Source organism: Melozone crissalis, unplaced genomic scaffold (genome assembly GCF_028551555.1).
Source record: "Melozone crissalis strain CALT ecotype California unplaced genomic scaffold, PUWL_Pcris_2 ptg000038l_1, whole genome shotgun sequence".
Taxonomy (NCBI): domain Eukaryota; kingdom Metazoa; phylum Chordata; class Aves; order Passeriformes; family Passerellidae; genus Melozone; species Melozone crissalis.
The window spans coordinates 8916742-8940820 of record NW_026535816.1 but is presented as its reverse complement, the minus strand read 5'-3'; the positions used below and the strand labels follow the sequence as shown (position 1 = coordinate 8940820).

The following is a 24079-nucleotide window of genomic DNA, read 5'->3' as shown; positions in this document are numbered from 1 at the left end:
CAGGGCTAGAAAATCTGCCCCTCTACAGGGCTGGAATATTTGCCCCTCTGCAGAGCTGCTCCTCTGCACACCCTGGGCATGCAAGCACCACCAGGCAGGGGCTGCTGGTGCCCAAATCCCCCTGTTGTAAAGAAGTAAAGAAGTTGTTTCTCTGTAAGATAAAATATTCAACACATAAACTGTTTTGTTCAATTGTACCTAAAAAAGTTCTCCCTGCAAAGGCGACTCTGATATTGGTGAGGGAGAGGGGAATGATGCATCTGACTCCATTGATGTCAGAAGGCTAATTAATTACTTTATTATACTATGTTATTCTGTACATCTAAAACTGAACCTGCCAAGCACTCAACCCTGCACACAACATTCTGAATCTCCTGACTGTCACCCAACAGTCCAGATACACACTACACACACACCTGGCCCTGACAGGCCAAGGAAACAAAACACCATCACTGTGGACAAACAATCTCCATGTTGCATTCTGCTTTGGCACAAACACAGGCACAGCAAGTGATAAGAATTGTGTTTTCCCTTTCTCTGAGGTTCAGAGAATGTGAATCCCAGAAATATTCTGGGGAAGAGCTGTGCCTTGCTTTTCTTTGTGGAGAGAAATGTGGGGCTACAAGGCCCCCTTGGTTGGCCCAGCAGCATCCCTGCTCTGCCAGCCCCACAATATTCCAAGGGAAGTGTTTCCCCCTGGCTGGCTGCACTGCTCACATTTCTTTCTCTCCTTTTTGCAAGCACACTCACTCAGCTAACACCACCTTCCCCAGTTTCTCTCACTTTTCTTTCCAGTTGTTCTGCCCAGTGCTCCTCAGCATCTTAGCCTTGTCTTTCCAGGGCAAGGGGATTTTCTGTCCCCTTCCCCTGCTGCTCCTTTCTGGGGCAAATCCCATCCTCTCTGCCAGAAATGGCTTTGTCCCATTTTTTAATTAGTGGGAAGCTGTTAATCAGCCTTGCTTCCTGAGGCACACACCCACCCAGCCCCTGCCCCCCTCCAGTGTCCTGCAAGCTGCTTCTCCATGCAGATGGGCTCTCCAGAGGGGTCTGTTCTGCTCGAGGGGGAGCATCTCTGCTGCCACCACGATGTTTTCTGAAAAAGCCCTTTGCCAGGATTTTTCTCCTGAGAGGATGAGAAGCCTCAGAGGAAAAGAAAAACAATAATTATCTGCTGCTGAGGAATGCAACAGGTGCATCTTTGATTGGTCCATGTGGTTGTTTCTAATTAATGGCCAATCACAGTCCGGCTGTCTCGGACTCTCTGAGAGTCACAAGCTTTTGTTATTCATTCTTTTCTATTCCTTGCTAACCTTCTGATGAAATCCTTGCTTCTATTCTTTTAGTGTAGTTATAATATATCATTTACTTTTAATATGATATAATATATATAATAAAATAATAAATCAGCCTTGTGAAACATGGAGTCAAGATTCTCATCTCTTCCCCCATCCTGGGACCCCTGTGAGCACCACCACACTGTGCCCTGCCCTGGTCTGGTCTGTCTCTGGGGCAGGTTTGGGTGCTGGGCTTGGCTGTGCAGCAAACCTGAGCCCACCCTGGGCTCCCCTGCAAGAGAGGAGTTTGAGAAACAAACAGAGGGAAGCAGAACGGAGAGAATGAGACCAGTGATGGTGTGATCAGCAGTTAATTATCCACAGGGATTTTTGAACAGGTAATACTGATGCCTCAGGGTTCAGCTTTTATATTTTTCACATTCTGTGCTGCTTTAGTGTGTGGGTCTGAGCTTCACATTCAGGGATGGTGAGCTCTGTGCACAGAGCAGGGAGACAAAACAATTCCTGCTCCAGCCGGGCACCAAGGACAAATGATCCCAATCTCAGCCCCAGAGCACAAACACCGTGGGCTGCAGAGAGAAAAACAAGCAGGGTGGGACTGCCTGGGCTAAAGCTGGAATGGGACAATGAACTGCAAGGTGCAAATGGAGCAGAACTGATCCCAGGGAGAGAGCCCGGGAGCGCTCGTGCATTTTGGGGCCATTTTGGGTCATCTTGGGTGCAGCCCTGGCTGGGCTCTGGTGCTGCCCAAGGTGGATGCATGGAGGAGATGCTTTGAATCAATCCCTGCTTTGTTCTGTAGCTCTGTCCAGCCCCTGCTCTGGGGCAGCCTGCACAAGGGATCACTGCCAGCTCTCACATTTTTCCCCAGTCCCCAGCCAGGGTCTGAAACTCGGATTCCTGTGTGAACCCACCTGTCCCACAGTTTTGGGCTGGAGTGTCTGTGGGAAGGGACACACACAGCCCTGGCCCCTGGCTGGGCTGCATCCAGGACTTCAAAGATGTCACATTTGCTTGCCAGGCCAAAAAAAAAAAAAGAAGTCTGGAGCCCATATTTTCCAACATTTCAAGTCTGCAGTGTACTTGAGAAGTCTGAAGTCTTTGACAGGGTTTCATACTTGCAGAGGGGGATTTTATTTTGAACATCCTTTAAATACTTTGTGGGTAGGAGTATTCCCAGTTTTGGAGTGGTGCATGTATTCTGATAAATAAAATCATCCTACAGTGTGGACCTTTGCATTGGCAATCAATTCAGCTTCATCAGTGACTCACACAGCCTGCCACACAGGCTTTGTTCAGACATTTAATGAAAGGTTACATTTATATCACCAAATATTTACATTGTAGATATTTTAGCATCAATGGACACATATTTTGCAATATGTAATTTATTAAAGAATAAGAGTTTTGCATCCTGTGATGTGCTGCAGTCTTCATAAGTGTGTCTCAAACCTCAAAAGCTTTTGGCACCATCATATATTGCTCATTTCAAAAGACAGAAAACTGTAATAGTTTTCTGTTAATAGTTGAAAGAAACACTTTTCCTAATCAAGTTAGCGTTTATTCAAACCCTAACTTCCCAACCCAAATGATGTGATTTGCCCAAATTCTCCTATCAGGTACACTTTTTATTCCCAGAATAGCTGTAAGGAATAGCTCTGTGTTTGCAGCCTTGCAGACCAAGCTGGCCAAGAAGAGAGGTTGGTGTGCCTGCCATGTGAGGAGAAGAGGCAGAGTTCTGTCTCTGCAGCCTAAACTTTGTATTTGAATGACTTGAATACAAATAAATTCAAATAAAACTCAAATACAAAGTCTTGTAATTTCCTAGTTACTGCTCACAGCAATCAGAGCTTTGGCAGAAGATCTTTTCTGTTTGTGCTTGGTTTTTAAATATCCCTGTTCAGCAGAGTTCCACAAGAACACATTGCAAAACACTGCAGAACCCTAAAGGGAAATATTTTAGTGACTTTTAATGGGACCCAGAAATGCTTAGGGGCAGGAAAACCCCTCCTGGGTAATGGCAGAAAGCTCTGGGTGCAATGGATGGCACACAAAGAGCTCAGCCTGCTGGTAAAACAGAACCAGCCACACTCAGAGCAGCAGCAAAACCTGGTGGGAGAGCAGAGCCAGAGGCCAGGGGAAGGCTGCAGCACCCTGGGGACACGGCAGGGTTCTCATCCCTGCTGGTGCCCGTGGCTGAAGGCACCTCAGACACATCCCTGGGAATCCACACCAAACACATCCCTGGGAATCAAACCGAACATATCCCTGGGAATCCAAACCAAACACATCCCTGGGAATCAAACCGAACATATCCCTGGGAATCCACACCAAACACATCCCTGGGAATCCACACCAAAAACATCCATGGAATTCCAAACCAAACACATCCCTGGGAATCACACCAAACACATCCCTGGGAATCCACACCAAACACATCCCTGGGAATCAAACCTAAAATATCCCTGGGAATCCAAACCAAACACATCCCTGGGAATCAAACCGAACATATCCCTGGGAATCCACACCAAACACATCCCTGGGAATCCAAAAAAAACCCCACATCCATGTGAACTCAAACCAAACATATCCATGAAAATCCAAACCAAACACATCCATGAAAACCAAAACCAAAACCCCTACATCCATTAGAATCCAAAACAAACACATCCCTGTGAATCCAAACCAAACACATCCATGTGGATTTAAAAAAAAACCCCATCCATGTGAATTCAAACCAAACACATCCATGAAATTCCAAACCAAAAATGCCTATGAAAATCCAAAAAAACCCCCACATCCATGAAAATCCAAACCAAACACATACCTGAGAATCCAAACCAACCATATCCATGAAATTCCAAACCAAAAATGCCTATGAAAATCCAAAAAAAACCCCACATCCATGAAAATCCAAACCAAACACATACCTGAGAATCCAAACCAACCATATCCATGAAATTCCAAACCAAAAATGCCTATGAAAATCCAAAAAAAACCCCACATCCATGAAAATCCAAACCAAACACATACCTGAGAATCCAAACCAAGCATATCCATGAAATTCCAAACCAAATACATCCCTGAAAATCCAAACCATATTCATGTGAATCCAAACCAAACACATCCCTGTGAATCCAAACCAAATTAATCCCTGAGATTCCAAACCAAACACATCCATGAAAATAAAAAAAAACCCCACATCTGTGTGAATTAAAACCAAACACATTCCTGTGAATCCAAACCAAACACATCCCTGAGAATCCAAACCGAACACATCCATGAAAATCTAAACCAAGCACATCCCTGGGAATTCAAACTCCTCTGCCAGCCTTCATCCCAAGTTTCTCCTGATTCTGTCCAGCATGGCTTTTGCTAGGCTTATTCTCTATTGATTTATTGAGTGCTCTTTAATCCTCCAACTAAATTCAGGAGACACTGTGCTTTTCAAAGGCAGAATTAGGCTCTGTGATTAAGGAAAAATTGTCCTATTTAAAGGAGAGAAAAACAAGAGCTGCAAGAATGAATATTTGCGGAGGTCTCTGGGCTTGCAGCTTTGTTCTGCAGTGCCCCAACTTACTGCAGAGGTGGTCATTTCACTGATGTAAATTCCACCATGGTTACAGCCCTGCTCCATACCTGATCCATACTTTATCAGAGAAACTGCACCAATTCTTGGAAACCATAGGCATCTGTTGAGTTGGGAAGCACAGAACAGTGTCGTGTTTCCTAAGGGGAATTTATGGGGTGACCATTGCATGGGTAGTGGATTGCAGACCCCCACAGGCTACAGGAACCCTTTATTTCAGGATCTCTTCCCATTGACATACTGCCTTGGCAGTTCAAGCAAGGCAGCCCATCCACTGTTTTCAGTGACAGGCAGGGCTAATTAGCTGCTGTAACTATTGTTTGCACTGCTTTTATCTTCATTGTTCCTCTCACTTGGCATGCAGGCAACAATTACCAAGCCGTGGGGACATGCAGAGTTATGCCTGGAATCTCAGGTTTAATTGGAGAGGGCACAGACAGGAGCAGCACTGCTGACTGCAGACGTCTGCCTGAGATGTTTGCCAAGGGATTTCATGTTTGCCTGCCTCTGCCCTGTGCCCCACACTGTGACAGCTGGCAGGAAGGGCTGGGTGCTCCCTGAGACCACTGAAATACACGCCTGACCCTCAGGGGCCCCATGCAGACTGCCCTATGGAGACTGCTGTCTTTTTGGGAATCTACAGCCATGCATGTTTAAGGGAACACAGCCTTAAACTGATGCTTTCCTTCCATCAGTCTCTTCCAATGTAGGAGCCTGAATGAGAGATGTGGGACTCCAGGGGCTCTCCAAAATGCAGTTTATTGTATCCAAGGTGTTCCAGCAGTCCAGGGTGCTGGGTGACAGAGCTGTGCCCACAGCTGTCAGCTCCAGCTGCAGGCAGGCCTGGAGACCCTTTGGTTTTGGTTACAATGCATTATATACTTTTCTTTAGGTTACAATGCATTATACACTTTAGGTTACAATGCATTATACACTTTTCTTTGCTGAGCATCTTCATACAGTAGAACCAATCTATACCTTAACTTTTATATATAACCTGTCATAACTACTGTAATTACCATATTCATGTTACTATTCTCCAATCATTCAAAGTTAGTACATTACAGTTTAAGCTAGACGTTGTTTTTCAGCTTTCTTGCAGTGGAAAATTCTGCGACCTTTTTTCTACTTGCAGCATTTGCTGACTTGTTTGCCTGTGCTGTCTTTCTGCTTGGTAAAAACATCTTCTTGTTTGGGGTGGGTTCATCCTTTGCTCTAAGCCATAAAAACCCCTTCTAACTCACAGATCCTTTGCCTCCTTGGTTATCCAGTAAGACTGGCTCAGCAATTCTTTTCCTCTATATCAAAACTTGCTTCCATCTCTATTCCTTCTTCATATTCTACATTTAAAAATCTTTCTGCTAAGCACACATATCTGTGAGACTTTCTCATCAAACTTTCATCCGTCCCAACATTCCAAGCCCTTGCCCTATTTTCCCCTGGGAAGGCAAAGCTGCTTTGCACACCTGGTTTGGCACACCAGGTGATGAATTTCTGTTTTCACTAGACAGCTTTGTTTGCAGCAAGGCTCCTGAAAACAGGGGCATGGCTCATTCCTCCTGCAGGGCTGGGCTGCCAGGCTGGAGCACAGGGCCATGCCCCTATGTGCTGTCCCGCAGGGAGCCACCAAGGAGCTGTGTGACACCTTCCAGTGACACAGCAGGGCTGCTCTGCCCCCTCTCCAGCCCTGAGAGCTCTGAGCAGAGCCCAGCAGAGTGCACAGCAGCCAGGAGGGACGGGCATGCCTGAACTCATACCCCTGACAGGGCAGTGAGTGATGCACAGCAAGGAGGGGCAGCTCACAGGGAAAGAGAACAAGAGAAAATGGCCGCTCTGAACAGCTCAGCTGCAGCTGGGTGAGGCTTTCTCTGGACCCTTCAGGCACGTCCAAGACTCATTTACTCAAAGCCAAGGGAAGAGTGGTCACAAGCTGGGAGGTGATTTCACCTTGTGTGACACAGCCACGTGTCCCCTCATTGCTGCAGCCCAGCCCAGGCAATCCCCTGTCAGCAGAGATCTGCACATCCCTTTGGCTCTACCCTCAGGAGCAGGAGCTCCCACCAGGCCAAAAAAAAAAAGTCTTAATTTACAAGGTGATGTAGTGATTTGATTTTTTTAATAAATACTTGTGTTGCTGAAGCTGTTCTTGCTCACCGCATGGCCTGCATCACACAGGGATATCAAGGACAGACATTTTGCTTAGCCCAAGAATAAAGCAAACCAGAGGGACTAATAAAAACAAAAAAGCTGCACAGTTTGAGTTTCTTGTAGCTAAACAGGACTTTAGATATGCATTTGTGGCTGAATGGCCAAGGTGGGGATGTCCAGGGGAAGCAGCAGTACGTCACCTGCTCTTTGCTCTCAACAAAGCTGCTAGATTTGTTCTTTTTCTATTTCCCAAAGCTTTTTTAGGTATGTCCTTCCATTCAGTTTTACAGCTGTTCCAATCAGAGCATACATCTGGAAGAGAAAGGGCCTCACTGGGCAGTAAATGGTGACACTGGCAGCACTATTTTTGTAACAGAAACATGGTCCCACATATTTCATATTGTCTTGAAATAACACATTCCCAAGGTTGGAGTCCAAATATAGTGGAACTTCAATGAAGGACCATGTTGTGGTTAGAGAAAAAATGAGTCTGAATGGTCTTTAAAGGTCAGAGAATACTGTAACTGGAAACCTTCTCAAGATAATTTAAAACCCTGGAAGGAATTTAAAACCCTGGAAGTTGAAGGAATATTTAGTCCACCAGGTACCTGTACCCCTGTTTAGACTCTGAGCAGTTTTAAAGGCTGTTATAATTAACATAACACAGGAGGAGCAGGCAGCTTGGTTTACACACATCCACTGCAGTTTGAACTTCACAGGCTTTAAGCCACTGCAGATTTTTTTACTAAAAGGGCAGGAAGGGACAGGATAAGGAAAGGATTCTTCTAGCAAAGGGAAACATTCTCAGAGTGTAGACTCACGAGACGCCGTTTGTGGAAGCGCCAACAGGAGGATATCTCCTCCTTGCGAGCCGTCCCTTGGCTGGCCCAGGCAGGACACGGGATTTAGGCAAGAAGCCTCACAGCCAAATCCTCCTCTCTGCATGAGCAGCCTGGCAGCTGTTGCTCAGAGGAGCTCTCCAGTGAGGCAGGGGAGGGCTCCGGGCTGCAGGGCAGCCCCTGCTCCTCCCAGGCACTGCAAATCCTGGGAACTCTGCAGAGCAGGGGTGCAGCAGCACTGGGCTGGCTGCAGTCCTGGGGGCTCAGCATCCCAGCCTGAGCAGCAGAGACACTCCAGCAGCACCAGGAGTGATTTCAGACCTAGATAAACACAGCTCTACGTGCGGGACTGCAGCCTGGAGGATGGAGCAGGTCACAGGCAGGTTCTACAGGCTGCACAGCAAAGCAAAACCTGCAACTCTGTGCCACTGCATCAGTAGAGACAAAGAGCAGTTTGTCTCCAAGTGCTTTCTGCCACTGTCTAACAGGATTTAAAAGAGTTGAAAGACCTACCAGAAGCATTTTAAATTCCACAGGTGAGCCCAGATCTTGTGTGGAAAAGCAGGATCACTTGTGCTCTCTCCAGTCCATCTCCCACAGGCATCAAAATAAAGCTATCAGCCTAAATTCTCTGGTTTATAGCAACACCACAGTCTCTGAGTACTCAAAATGGCAGCAAGTTTTTTTAAAAAAACAAACTCTACGTATTAAAAAAGTTCAGGGGAAAAAAAAAATCTCCTCCTCTTCCAAAACACCACCTACAGACACTCCCTGACTTTAAAATTCCAATTCCTTCACAAGGTCAGACATCAGTTCTCTTTATATTTACTCAAAACAAGTGCATCAATTACTTTTCCATTTTAATTGACCTGCCAGAAGGTGTCTCCTCAATGAGGACCTAATTAGGGGAAGGAGCCTGCGGAAGCCATGTATTAGATCCACTTGGGACACACTGAAATAAACATCCTCCCCCTCTCATTACACTTCAGTGTAGCCTTCTCTTCAAAAACCTTTTACTGCTTTCTATTATTTTTTTGCTGAGTAATTTTAAAGTCTAGCTATGGATCTTTTTTTTTTTTTTTTTTCTTTTAATTCTCCAGGTGAGAAAAGCCATGGGATTTCCTTTGTTTTCCCCTTTTCCAGAGCTAGGACTCAGTAGAGTAGCTGGCTGGATGGTTAGCACAGCACCTGTACCTTCCTGTGCAGCTCAAATCTGCATTTTGAGTGTGTGCATTCCATTCCCTGGGCACCCATGTCATACCATCAACACAGATTTAACTGCTGAAGCAAAAGGCAGCTCTGCTCATCCACATCCCAAAGGCTGCAGCATCCATGGGAGGGTGGCAATAAAAAAGCAGTGTGCACACAGGTGTGTTTAATATCAGTGACCATCTGCAGAAGAATCATTTCCTCAGTTTTTGTGAGATATTGCTGGTACTGGACTCCTGAAAAATCTGCAGCAATAGGTTTTTGGGGAGAGTCTGGATTTGTGCTCCCCCCCACCCCCCTCCTTAAGTTATATGCAAGTTTCCTACTCATCGTGAGGATTTATTGATTATTAAAGGTCTGTGGGATAACTAAATGTACAGGCTCGGCAGTTGTAGTAGAGATTATTTTAGAAATGCTAACAAGGTGTTAAATCCAAGGAATCCCACTCCTAATACTCTGTAGGGTCATAAATCAGTGCAGGGGATATAAATATAAATTTAAAAATAAACATTTAAAAATCAGATACATGACTGTAGCTATTGAGTTTATGTGTCACTTATCCCTTAGCTACTAAGGGTAGAAACTCCCACCCCCTTATGCTCTTTATTTTATACTTGAGTAAAACCATATATATGTCATTCATGGGCTTTTAGTTCATGAGGACTTTTGTGCTGGAATTAAATGGAAATGCATCATCCTGCAAGCATCCCCAGCTTTCATGTGAAGTAAATTCTTGCTATCCCTCCCCTCCCAATGCTAACTATGAAACAGGGGGCTACCTGCCCTCCGAGTGAGATTTTATTGCTAAAATAGAGTAAAAATTGTTTTAAAACAAAGAACACACATATTTATAGTAAAACTCAAGTTTGTTTTACAATTAGAGAAAAGTCACATGGTCCCCCAAAAAACCCCATTTTATATATATATATATATATATGTATTTCGAAAATATATTTAAAAACATAAAAAACTCTAGTTAAACATATATTATGTTAATCAGTACACTTAAATATAGCTCAATTATATTTACAATATGACGCAGTTGCTTTTAAATTTTAATGCCAATTTCAGTATTTTCCCAAAAAACCATAAAATTATATAAATATACAATAAATATTTATGTTACACAAGATGAATAATAGAGAACAAGGCCACAGACATGAACTTACAGTTGCAAGAGTCCTTTAACACAGCACTAGGCCTGCTGACATGCATGGAATACTTCTGTCACCAACAGACCACAGCAAGAGTTAATGAAGTTTAATCAAGAGTTTAATGAACTGATGTGAAGGAAAACCAACCCTCCCCTCTCTGTCTCTGTGTTAACTGAAACTGCCCAGCCTGTGAGCATGGATGCTTAATGTCAGAGCTATGGGGCTGCAGGTTAATTGCCAATATCAATAATATCAATATATCAACCACTACTGCAGGTTAATTGCCAATATCAATAATATCAATTATTGATCAGTTACTGAGCACAGAGCTGGCATGTTCTGGTGAATATCGTTCTGGTGTAGGTGCCAGGCAGAGTTCTACAGGTTAATTGCCAATAGCAGTATCAATAATACCAATAATATCAATTATTGATCAGTTATTGGGCACAGAGCCGGCATGTTCTCAATCCCATCTCTACAATCTCTGCATCACTCTGGTGCACAGCCCTCTGGGCCCCCAGCTCCACAGGATGTCCTTCATCCCTCTGGAGCCACCATCCCACTCCTCTCATTCTGCCACACCTGCACTACCCTCACTGTGCCAGCTGAGCATTTACAAGTAAAGGATATACCCACAGCTAACTCTGGGAAGGAAGGAGCTTTATTTCTAGCATGATTTGGGCATTAACACTTCTCTCTTGGAAGTCTCTTTGAACTGGCAGTTATTTGATTCCTGTATGTGAATTAGACTCCTGTCAGATCCAAGCTATCTCTTGCAGTCTAGCTGAGTGACTTGTTTGTTATTCCCACATCAGCACCATCCTTTCCTTTCCAGCAGCCAGCCCTTGTTTTGAGAGGAGCTACCATCAGAGCACCTCTCTGCTGCTGAGAGCAGCTCCTGAGTCATGTTGCCTTTACTCAATGCAAACCACAACACACACACAGGTGTGCCCCGGGGGGTTGAAATGCTCAGGTGGAAGGTGGACCTGCCCATGATAAAAATGATCTTTAAGGTCTCTTCCAACACAAAACAGTCTTTGATACTATCATTTAATTTTCATGAAGAGTATCTGAGATGAAGTTTTGAGAATTTCAATAAGGTTTCAGGTTTTTTTTTTTATTTTTTTTCTGTGTGGGAAATGCCCATCAGCAGTCAATGGGAAAGGCTGAAGTTTGAAGCTCAGGTGGGTCACACAACCTTCTCTTCTCACTCACAGTCTGGCCACTGGCACTTGGACAGGCCGTTACCCTCAGGAAGGGGCTGCCCTTCTACCCAAAGCAGAAGTAATTACTGATGTGAAGTGTCTGTTAGCTTCCAGCATGGGCTTCTACCAGTGATGACACAAAATCAGTTTTAAATATGCTCTTCAAAGAGCATTACTGGGGCAAACATATTTCTGTAAGCTTTGCCCAGTCAGAGTTTTAATAAACACAGATTCTACAGCACTCAGAACCAGATTATATTTTGCAGTATTCTCCTACTTGTTCAGCTATTTTTTATCTCCAGGAACTACAAATATAGCCTGAGCCTCCAGTGAGCTTTCTAAGGAGCTATTTCAGCGCTCAGCCCACTGTGGCCAGTGTGCTGTGCATAGCTCAGCCTCACAGCCTGCCTTTCTAGCAGCACTTCTGTCAGCAGAGGGGGAGCACAGAGCGAGCACAGCCCTCAGACCTAAGCCACCTAAGCCAGCTCCTCCAGCACTTGCTCCTGATTTGCTTCCAGAGTGGATTTTTAGTGGCAGTATTTGTTTCACAAGGTAAGCCTGCTGGCAGAGGTGGAGCCACACGAACACAACGCCAATTGCTTTCTGCTGGAAGCAGCTCCTCTCTGTCCCATTCCCAAGCTGGTTTCCAGGCTCCTTCAGGCACAGATGCCCCAGAGTTTGCCCACCTGCTCTGCAGGGCTGGGGCTGCTGGCCTGCTCTGCAGGGGAAGGACACCCACGCACATGGCCAAGCTCTTGCTCTCTAACAGAATGCACATTCAGTGATGACTGCAACTGGGACAGCCTCAGCCAGCCCAAAGCACTGTTATTTGTTCCCAAACTGGCTGAGCTATAAAATCCCACAACCAGCCTGATTTCAGACCCTCATCCTCTTTTCTAGACCCTTTTTCTAGTGACACTCTCACCGTGCTTCACCAAGACATTTGATCCAAGCACAGTCTTTTATTATAGGAAAATAATTGCTCTGAACACTATAGAATATTCTTTATATGACAAGCTCCAGTTCTATGGTAAGTGAAATACTTTAAGATCACAACCAATGTCCCTCCAGAGGGAGAAAAAGGGAAAAAAAATTTCTCAAACACAAGCAAACATGGTATAAGCAAATGCATGTCTCAAAAGGCTGAAAATTGAAAAAGAAAGACAAAAAAAAACCCCAACAACAACAAACCACCCCCCCCACAACCAAAAAAAGCATGTTGCCATACAGTTAAATAAGTGTTGTCTTTAAGCCTGAAGTTCAACAATGTGAAGTGGAACATCACCATTCTTTTTCAGTTGCCTCTTTTTATTATTTTTTTGTCAGTAGTTGGACTGCTATTGCAAACACCTTCACAACATACAAAAACCAAATTGTTTTCTAATCCAGAATAAGGTAATGATTTTTTTTTTTGTTTTTCAATCTGATGGGAGTTCAAAAGTAAAAGAGAAACAGTAAAACTATGACAACAGCACCTTGACATTGTTTTAATTTCAACGCTATCAGAAGTTAGAAGCAGTAAACATATATACTAACAGACTAAAGATACTTACTGTCTAAAATGTAAACAGAATGTTTTGGTTCAATTTATTTTGCTGAAAGAGGACAGTTTATCATTAATTCACAATTGAAGCAGCATGCAATTTTATTCTTTTTTTTAAAATTTTTTATATTTTCAATTCTTGGCAACGGCGACAAACCACAATGTTATGGAGGAATGTAATGCAGACTTTTTTGTTCGCTTTTCTTTTTTTTTTTTTAATTTTTTTTGTTTCTTTGTTTAAACTTGTGCGCAAATGACTATTGTTCCCCTTCAGGTCATGGATATGTTCAATAAATAGATTGTGTAACCACTGTACTGTATAAACTTCAGTCATACATGCAGTCCATAAAATTATTTTTTACCGAATAATTTACCCTGTTATGTATATATACAAATAGATAATTTTGTCTCAATATAATCTATACAACACGAATCCACTATCTTCCCCTTTTAATGGTCAATGTACATACACAGGAAGTGTCTATCCTTATGAAGCGCCAGCCAACTCTCTTTTTGTTATCCATGGTGAGAGCTCTCACGTAAGACTGCGTAGTTCGGCACTGCGAGTTCCAGTGCCTCTTGTCTATGCCCCTGCAGCCCTCCTTTGTGTACCCCTTGGGGTTGCATTTGGTCTCGTAGAAGTATTGCTTCAGCTGGCCTTTGGGCACGGGCACTTTCTCCAGCACGGTGACGGTGGCCCCGGACATGTCCACCGCAGTCTTTTTCTCGGCGGCCGTCACCCACTCGCTGGTGCTGTCGCAGACGCTCAGCTCCCCGCGGCGCGCGGGGTCCGAGTGGCGCCGCACGCGCATCGACATGTTGGCGGCATCCAGGTAGTTTTTGTACTCCTCCAGCAAGAACAGCAGCGGCGGTTCCAAAGGCACTTGGCTGCTCAGCATCACTCGGGATGTGTACAAGTCTGCATCCTTGTTTCCCTCGCCGGGCTGGATGTCCTGCTCCTCGTCCAGGAGCTCCTCTATGACGTGCTCAAAGGTGTCTGCCAACGATGTCAGCGCCCTGGAACCGGCACTGGGCCCGTTTATGCTCTCCAGAGTCCCGTGGGTCCGGAGGCCTGGGTAAGCCAAGCTGCCTTGTCCTCTTAGACTGGCTTCTTTCATTGGGGCAGCTTTCATGCAAGTGAAGTATGAGATAACCATAGTAAAGAAAAGGATGGTCATCACTCTTCTCACTTGGTGGAACTGTAAAAAGCAAGAAAAACAAATTAACTTACGAGGTTTGGAGTAATAAAAACTCACATGACTGTGCATTTTCTACAGAGGTGCTCTGCACACAATTGCAACTCATTACCAGTGATAAAGCATACTCTTGTTAAAGAGTGTTCTTTAAATTAGAGTTTCAAAAAAAGCACAGGCTGCAGCACAGGCAACATTGATCCCAGCAACTCGGTTCTTATAGGCTAAAATCACTCAGTGCAAGTATTAGATTAGATACTACACAGACTCCTTATTTATTGACCAATTACACCTATTCCAAGTAACAGCAAAAGCAGAACTGCTCTTTAGCAATACAGCATTTCAGCAATAAAAGACAGCTCCACAGCTGTGAGGGGCAAGACTTGCGTTTCAAGTGCAAATGTAAATACTTCATTTTGAGGATCTCTCTAAGGCAGAAAATAGCTCATCATTCTGCCCACAAAAACAAATAAACAAACAACTGAGCAGCACCAGGATAAAGCAATCTTCAAAACACAGGAAGAAGCCATACAATTGTCAATTTCTCATCTAAACGTAGAAGGTGTACATATACATAAATACAGAACAAGAAAATGGCCTGGGGCAGTAAACTTGAGCAGGACAGATGCTTGCATCATGTGAACGGCACGGAAAGGGCGTGCTGGAACACAGAGCTGGGAAGAGCTACACTGAAGTGACAGCAGCAGAACCACTGCCCTGTGCTTCTCCAGGACCCCACAGCACCTGTTCTCAGGTGGGCAAAACATTTATTTACACCTACTTAGAGTCCAGAGGCCATCATGAAACCCAGCACCACCAGCCCTACTGCCATGCTGAAATCCAGCAGTTGGCCTGCTTCTCTCACATTCTGCCCCCAAATCTGGCATGTGTTATGGGTTTATGTGCATGCTTATCTCTGTCCTCACTGGGAGGGGAGGGGTAGCACCAGAGAGGAGTGCTGGTCAGGCAATTCCTCACCAGGCTTGGAGTTAGCACAGCTCACTCCTGTCAGGACTCCCAGCCGCAGAGAGCTCACATGAACTCCTCCCCAAGTGCTTTGCTAAGGCTGCTCAGGTAGAAATTATTTCCTCCTCAAGGGCAGAGTAGATGCTGTAAGTCCTGTTAAAAGAACCACCCCCAAACTCTGCAGTGACAGAGAGCTATGCCTTCTGTCTGATCCCCAGCACTACTACAACATCTATCACACCAGTTGTTATTTTTTCCCTTCCAATCCCTCTTCTCACCAGTTCTGTTTGCTAGAAAGCAGCAGCATTGTTCACATTTTTGAAAAAGCAGCCAATGCATGTTTCAGAGCTTTTGAACTTCATTTGGAAGTACCTCATACTTGGCAACACACATTGGAGTAAATGCTATTTCTGTTTGCCAACAGGGTGCTATGTAAAAAGACTTTATCTCCAGTAAATGTACTGTGGGAAATGAGTACTTTTATGACTTAACATGGAAAGGCAATTTATCATAAAACATACAAATAAAATGAAATGTGCACTAGAAAGACAATGCCCAAAATGTACTTAATGAAGGCAGGGTGGGAAGTGTTCAGGTTTATGCCCATGCCCCCCTCATCTCCAGACTCCCACTAAACAAGACTTTGGCCAAGAATCCTTTCTAACCCCGCACAACTCTTCCTTCATCCCTCCATCCCTCTTCCTGTTTAATAGTGTTGTTGTGGCATAGATTTATTAAGATTAAACAAATCTGACATCTGTGACTCAGAGGAACATAGTGTTTGCTCTAACCATGCAGAACATTAACATTTTGCAGTTTTTTCCCTGTTGGAATTTTTAAAACATTCTACAGAGAGTGTCAGATTTCTTCCTCAAAGGGGAGGAAAAGAGGCATTACAGAGGTGATTTACAAAAAAAAGGGAAAAGATTGCTAGTCTTCCTTTACCAAATGAGAGACAAAACAACTCTTCTTGTCTTGAAGATGGGTGGCTCAGCTAACATACAAATGCAGAGCCAGTGGAACAGAAAAATAATATTTATACACTCTCTCTTCAGAGAATTGTTTAATATAAAACCTAAAATGAAAAGAACCCCAAACACTCACATCACACTCTGTGGCCACCAGAGCAATGAACAGAAAGCAGATCTCCTGGCTCCTAACCAAGTTCCTGTTCTTTTTATGGAAGCAGTGCCCAGAGGTCCTGGCCAGTTCCTGACTCTGTGGGACAGAGTCTCTCTGGGCATGTGGGGCACAAGGGGCGCCAAACAAGCACAGGGCAGGGAGACGTTTGCCCCATCAGGTGAGGACACCAGCTGGAGCTGCTCTGTGCTTTTCAAGCTACACAGGTGAACAAAGGAGAGAAGAACCCTAGACCAGGTCACATCCTTCACCACTGTCTGTTCACCTTGCACAGGGAGAGAACAGAACAGAGGCTGGGCAGCTTCACTCACAAGTTGCAAGAAATTGTGTACAACTAGACTCTGAAAAGCAACAATTTTTAGACAGGCATTACCCACATAACATGCTGATGATACAGTGCTTAAAAGCCAATCCTCTTCCTCCCATTTAAAACTGTAGAAGAGCATGTCACAGTAAGCTTTAGCAGCACAGATAAAGGAATATTGCCAGCAAGAAACCACAGATCAAACATCTACTGCTCTGCAAGTGAGCCCCAGACTAAGCTGAACTCCAGAAGCAGGATGTAAAAACATTCTTCTCTCTATCTTGACAGCGACTTGAGCACTATACAGAGTCCTTATCTTTGGCAGCAAAATTATATCAAGTGATTTAATACAAGGGCGTAGTGTTTTACCACCTGGGAAATATCTTCATTTTAGAGACCATAGCAATTCATATTAGCAGCTTATAAAAATCAACTAGTCTAACATGCTGTAGCAGAATAAGGTATCTTATGTCACAGACAGAATCCCACAACCTTTCAGCTATTGTTGAACTGACACACAAAAGCATATATGCTGGTTTTACCTGGCTTGATTTTTTTGATGAGGAGGGAATAAGCCAGCCACAGAAGTGACTTTTTTAAAATACCTTTTAAGTTTTGAGCCTATTTTGCCCTTCAAGTATTTCTTCCCAATCCTTACCTCAACTCATGAGCCCCTTTGGGTTTTCTTTCCCCATTCTCTGCTCAACTATAGCAGGGGAGAATGGCTGAAGAGTTTTTCCCTGGGTGCCTGGCATTTAGCCAGCATCAAAGCACAACAGCATGGTTAATCTCTTTCTCAATGAGGCAGGACTAATATCCCAATGTAGCACCAATAAGGTCACTGGAACACTTTGGATAGCAGCTTCCAGTCCTTTTCCTCTCTGTTCTCCAGCCACCAAACCTTCACTATAGTGCAAAGATTAAAGATATTGCCTGTTCTGTTAGCTTAAGTGTCTTGTGAACCCCAAACATTTTGTGCACATCCTTCTGATTATGAGCCAGTCACTGTGCCACCCCGTGTGGAAGGGGAACTGAGCTGGGAACATGGGAGAAAACTATTTTCCTATTTTCCCAGCCTGCTACTACCAAGAGAGGTATTGATCCTTTCTGTGCTGGGCACAGCCAGCAGGGAGAGGCCTTGCATGGAGATGCCCCAGCATTTCTGTGTACATCCATCCCTGAGGCTCTGCTGGCAGACTGAGCCACTATTCCTCACAGAGGCTCACCACTGGAGCAGCCAGGCTGATAATGCACGTTCTGAGGGCATCAACACCTCTGCATGCCAGACTAACAGTGCAGCCATGGCTACTTGTAGTAGGATGTGCACCCACAAACACACAATAAAAAAAAAAATCACCGATGTTACAACATCACTCGTTTTCCTTCCCTTCTCAGGTGTAGGAGGTTCAGGTCTCTACACCACACCTTCTAGAAACAACGAGTAAAGGCTGCAAGGCTGCAACCCTTGTGCACTCCTCTTCAGCCACACCTCTGGGCATCAAAGATTGCAGACCTCTCTAGGAGAGGAGATCTTGGTCCAGCTGTTGTCCCAGGTGCTGAACACCCACTAACATGTACAACATAGATACACAGCAGCCTCCCTGAGAGCCTTAGGGTGCTCCCTTGGGACATGAGGTGTGTCCATCAGAAATCTCACCTGAGACCAGCTTTGGGAACACTGTCCATTCTCATGGCCTCAAGAATGTCCCCTCTGCTTTCACACAGCACAGTGGAGCTGGAGCAATGAAAAGAGGTCACCCACTGGAGTGGATCTCAGGAAGATGTGACCTACTTCACAGCCCAATAAAGTCCAACAGTTACAGCTAGAGTAAGGACATGGAATTGCGGCAGGCATCTCCACTAATGGGAAGCAGGCTCATTAAATGAAGGTCATGTCAATTAGCTACAGCTACTTTACATATGCAGTCAAATACCTTGCTGTACTATTTATTTCAGTATTTGTATTTAATGAAGATTCATCAGTTAATTATTTCATTAATTTTAGGTCTTTTAAGCAAAAATCCAGCAGCTTAACAGGTTATATTTCCAGCAGAGGGACCTAAGGAATAGCTGTGACCATGTACTTGCTTTCCTGCATCCCAGTATGTGCCATGTGAGTTGAAATAACTTCCAGTAGTGAGTAGATTCATGCTTTAATCTCCAGAAAGGAGTGCGTGAAAGAAGATAAAATTAGCAGCAAGTGACATTCGTTTTGTGCCTTGCCATTTTCTAAGATCTTTACACAAAAGTTCAATTTACTAAACCCTACTGAATGCCACAGGCATGAGTTCCTGCTTTATGCATCATTACCAGAGTGTGTGAACGAATATCAAAATAGGATGCATGTCAGCACATGATTTGCAAAGACTAAATGTACTGAGAACAAACAGTATTAACCTTTATCACATGCATAACTGGATGTCTGACACACTCTACTCATCCTCAAGGCTATTTATGCAGCAAAGTATATAATTACATTTTATTACTGCAAATAAAGCACCCACCCCCCAATACATATACATGCACACCCATATCCAATTTGTATTCATCTAAGTTGGTGCTTCTTGTCAGGAAGAATAAACCTATTTTATTTTTATTCTCATGTTGGCTTTCCCTGAGGTAATGAAATCTACTTAGTCTTAATGCCAGAGATAGCAGACACTATGAAGTGTTTTGAAGTCCAAGATAAACAGCAAGCAAATTTACAAGTACTGTTGACTTTAACTAGAACTTTTAGCATGAGAAATTGACTTTCTTCTTATGTTGCTAAATATTGTCTGTGGTACAGCTTCTGAGAGCAAAGAAACTCAAGCAATGTCTATATTGGCTCTGCAAAGGCATGCATCTGTCTAAAGGAACACAAGGCATTTTTTGTGGGGTTCCAAGGTTTTATTGGACTCTCTCCCCAGTACATACAGGAATCAGCTTCTGACAACCAGAGGTGAAAAAGCACCCAAAGAAAATAATGGCAAAATAATAATGCCATGACATCACAGTCCTGATCCTTCACAGAGCCACATATCAGAGTTTCCTACAGACTTTGCTCATACCTTCCTAGACACTCAAACAGACCTCAAACACTCACTGAGCGAGAATTCAGCTGCTTTAGTGAGTGCAGAGCAGATTCATTGCAAACACACTTAACTGAATTTAAATTGGCTAAGTGCAGGACTGCAAGGTGTTCCCAGCAGGATCTCTGCTGGACACACTCAGACTCAGTCTGCCCGTACCAGTAAACAGGCAGGAGGAGTTTTGACAGTGTGCACAAGTGAAGGAACAGACCAGGTCCACAGATGGTAGCACACATTTTCAGAGAGACATCTTTAGAAGAGATGTGCACTCTTTTAAAGTTGTGACAATGGGAACTGATGATTGATCCAGTGACACACTTACTGCCTTTGCAGCTGTTCGTGCAGCATACCACACTCAGGGCACTCAAACCACAGAAGTTGTAATTCCAGCTGTACTCAAAGAAACTCAGCTCCCAAAGGAGCCTCTGTGTGTGCCACCATTCCCATCAAACACAATGTGTTTCACCACAACATTTTTTTGCCAAAATTTCACGTTTAAATCCCAAGGTATTCACTGAAATGTCCTCCACAAATAAAAGCACTACCAACAGGTTTATTTCTGCTTTTCAGAGTACCATGGGTAGAGTAACATGCTGCACTTCTATCCCTGTGTCACAAACACTGTACAGTAGGGATGATACTCTAAGCCCAAAACTTGTGCATTAGCAAATTCCAATTTCAAAAGTGACTTCAGAAATCTGCATTTATCTCTTTAGAGTATCCATCAAGGTATGTTCATGCCATTACTGTGGTCATTCAGAAGCAACATGAAAGCAATCTCTGTGAAAGGAAGGTTCACCTATGGAATAGGGTACATACTCTCCATCATAAGACCAATCCATAAGTAATTCCTCCATGCCAAGATAATTACAGCTCTCTGAAATAATTTGCTTCAATAGCCACTAGAGCTTTATAAAATGCTAATTCAACCTGTGCGCAAAAGAGCATTAAGGCAGAACCTCAGATCTCTGAGCAGCATCTGTAGTTTGTCTTCTGTTTCACTAGGGCTCTTTGGTATGAAACACTGCAGTGAATCACCACAGGACTAAGCTATTCTGCCAAGTACACACATGAAGCTCACAGAGGAGTCAAGGATAATTGGCACCCAGAAGCAGGAACAGAATGGATCATGTTGTGCAATCTAGCACAAGTTGGATCCCTTGAACAGTGACATGTGCCCAGCACCCTGGAACAAGCCAGGAGTTCCTGCACCAGTTGAGCTTGGATCTCAGAGTGCCTACAAACTATTGAACAGCATGTGAAGCATCCCACACAGGCACCAGTTCTGCTGCAAGTGGCAGCTTCCTAGGACCTACAGAACATTAGGCACCCAACAGGAACATAAGTGAAGATTTGCCAAGGAAAAGAATGGTTAAAAAGCATGATGATGATCAGATGGAGCAGTTACCAGTGGTTTGGGTAGGCAGTGCTTTCACCAGGGTGAGGAGAGGAGGGCAAGGGCTATTCCTGCTTGTTGCAAGGCTCTTACCTTTGGAGAGACCCTGACTGTGTGTGGCACTGCTGTGAGACAATGCCTCGCTTTTAGCCATAGCCAGTATTTGAAATGCAGCTGTGCATTGTGATGTGCAGGAACAGAAACCAGAACTGCTTGTTGTGAGAGCCCTGGCAGGTATTAACAGTCCTCCTGCATTTGCTAGTGGAGTTTCAGTCATCTTTTGGCTGTCTGCCCTTGTGTGTGGATTTTTCTTGACACATGCTCAGTCCAGCTGTCAGCAGAGGATCTCCATAGAAATAATTTCCCTACACAGGGCAAGGAAGAAAAGCTTACTCTGAGGTAACAAAGCACTTCCTGGGAGTATTCAAGTCCAAAACTACATGGAGCAGAACCACAGCAGAAGCAGGAATCTGTAGGTTTGCAGATTTCACCTCAATCAATGCTAACAGGATTTGTGTAAGGGTATAAGGATTTGCTTATTGGGAATCCACTACACTGGGCAGCCAGCCCTGCATTTGTCTTGCTGTGACAACAGCTTTATCTTTGAAGATAACACTACTGGAAAATTATGTCACTATGTTAACATAACTGTACTGAAAACACTTTGGCAAAAAGTGCTCTTTCACCAATGATATTTTACAATGACAATACAGCTTCCCACAGATTTCAAAGCATTATAGTTTTCAGCTTTTTTTTCCCCCTCACCTTCTAAGTGCTTTCATGTTGAAACAAGACTTTTGCACTTCCTACGGCTGGTACTCTATCCCTAATCTGTTTTAAAAATCTGGGGTCAGATTCAGCAGAGGGATACACAGGGTCACGTTGTATAACCAGCATGCCAGCACCTCAGAGTGACCCAAACAACCTCTTCTGCTCCTCCATCCTTGGGCAAACACCAGTGTACAGGCTTATGGACTTAGAGCACTGTATTTTCCCTTTCATTTCACAAGCTCCACGGAGGGAAAGGGTTTGGAATCCCTAGAAGGAGTAAGGAGGGTACATCTGGCAAAGATGCAAGGGTTTGAAAACAGTCTTCATTAGTTGTACTGCTCAAGGTACAAACAATTAATGGAACATAAAGAAAAAAGCCCCTCCCTGCAATCTTACAGGAAAAATTAATTTATCCAACTCCTGCATTCTCCCAGCTGTATAATGGTGTAATTTCTTTCACCAAGGAGTGTTACACTGTGATTTCAGTGAATTACACAGACATTGGAACCTTCTCTTTCCTAATTAAAAATGAGGTTACATGCTTCCTGACTTTTCATACTTGCCACCAAATATAACAGATTGTGGCATCATGGAGAATTATATCCACAAAAATTATGGAAGCTCCTTGAAGCAGTAAGTTCCAGTGGACCCAGTTCTAGTGGACATGACCCTGCCTGGTATAAATCCACAGTGTTTCATTCATAGATTTATATCACTTGCAAAGGTGACCAGTATTTATGTGGTCTGAAAATCAGATGGGGTCACAACCTAAACTACAGCTAACAGCTGTATCAGAACAAAATGTGACAGGTTCCAGCAAAGCAGCTTCCTCAGGACTCCTGAGGGTAATACAGTTTAAAAAGAAAGGAAAAACCCTTTCTAGGTGTGCAGGCTAGCTCTTCTCTCACTGATATAAGCACATAAACAGCCTGGACATGTCTATAAAGAGAAGTATGCAAAATCCAGCCCAACACCACTTAATGTTCCTCACTTGGGTGTCCCATTTCATGCACAACCTCCCACTGAAGAAAGTGGCTTTGCTGCCAGCAAAGCACTGTTCTCACTGTAAGAGCCCTTAAGCTCCAAAGGGTAGGTTTGTATATGAGATTTCAGTCTTTAAATAAACACGTCTCTAGAAAAACTTCAATACCTGTCCCTTCATGTAAGCAGATCCCACTATGCTGCAGGGAAGGACAGCTTCTCTTCTAATAGCTGGGGGTGGGGGAGGAAAGAGAAAGTTAAAGCAAGAAACATTAAATTACACAATTAGTCTTGGAAAGAGCTGAGTTGTCTCCCTCTCCCAAACATCTCCACAACATAACAGAATAGCTGTAGAAGTCACCATCCTATTCAAAATCAAAAGCAAAAATGTCACACCAGAGATAATTAGTAGTTGCAGAGAGGAAAAGAGGTTGCCAAAGCTAAGAAATCTGGTACTTAAGCTGTTGTGACTCCCAATTGTACAACACTTTTTGGAGAACGTGCTATCAAAGCCTCCAAAGTGCTTTGCAAACACTGAATCCCAACATCCTTAGGTGAGAAGGAACCGCATCAGAAATGGTGTTTTCCCTCTGGGGGCCCAAAGCCCACAGGTATTTTAAACATTTTACCCCAGACTGCAGCAAGTCACTGCTGAACCAGGGGAGAACAGGGGAGCTCTTGCTCCAAACCCCTCAATTCAACCACTACACAAAGCTGCTTTTACCATGTGTACCACAGGCATATTTTGCTAATCTCTCCATGGCAATTTAGATGCCTGACACAGAAAGATGCTGATTAAAACCTGAGGGGTATTACTTTGAATACACATGCTAGCTCACTTCCATCTGTGTCATTATTAGTTCCTGACTGTAGGTTAACTATAGGGCATGTTGTCACGAGCCTAAGGTGGGGTGGCAGAAACTCCTGCTATTGCCATATGGCTTTTTGTTTCTGCTTGCATTTTTCAGCTTCTAGCCTCATGCTTCCAATTTGTGGGCTCAAGCACTACACAACAAAGAGCAATAAGGAAAACAAAGCCAGTGTTAAAACACAAATATCCTTCACCATTAAAACCTCTAAGTTAGATTTGAAATGCAACACAAGTTCCTATTTCATCCAGACCAGAGACTGCTTTTACCTGCAGCAAACTTGTTATGAAATTTGGGGAAGATCAATTCCCATAAAGAAGTACTACTGCACAAGCAGGTATTTACCAGCCCTACAAACACAAACCAGGCAGCTTTGCAAGTACCAAGGGTCATCCTTAATTTAGAT

At 43.9% G+C, this 24079-nt stretch overlaps 1 protein-coding gene across 4 annotated transcripts in view; it reads right to left on the bottom strand.

Moving 5' to 3' along the window:
* Positions 1 to 9828: 9828 nt before the first annotated feature.
* The window catches only part of BDNF (brain derived neurotrophic factor), a 40645-nt gene continuing 26394 nt past the window's right edge, over positions 9829 to 24079 (bottom strand). For 3 of the 4 annotated variants that reach the window (XM_054283680.1, XM_054283681.1, XM_054283679.1), the window contains exon 2: positions 9829 to 14181. In XM_054283680.1, the coding sequence (XP_054139655.1) occupies positions 13420 to 14160 (741 nt within the window). In that variant the 5' untranslated portion in view covers positions 14161 to 14181 and the 3' untranslated portion in view covers positions 9829 to 13419. The remainder of the gene's footprint in view (positions 14182 to 24079) is intronic. The other variant, XM_054283678.1, reaches the window with a different exon arrangement.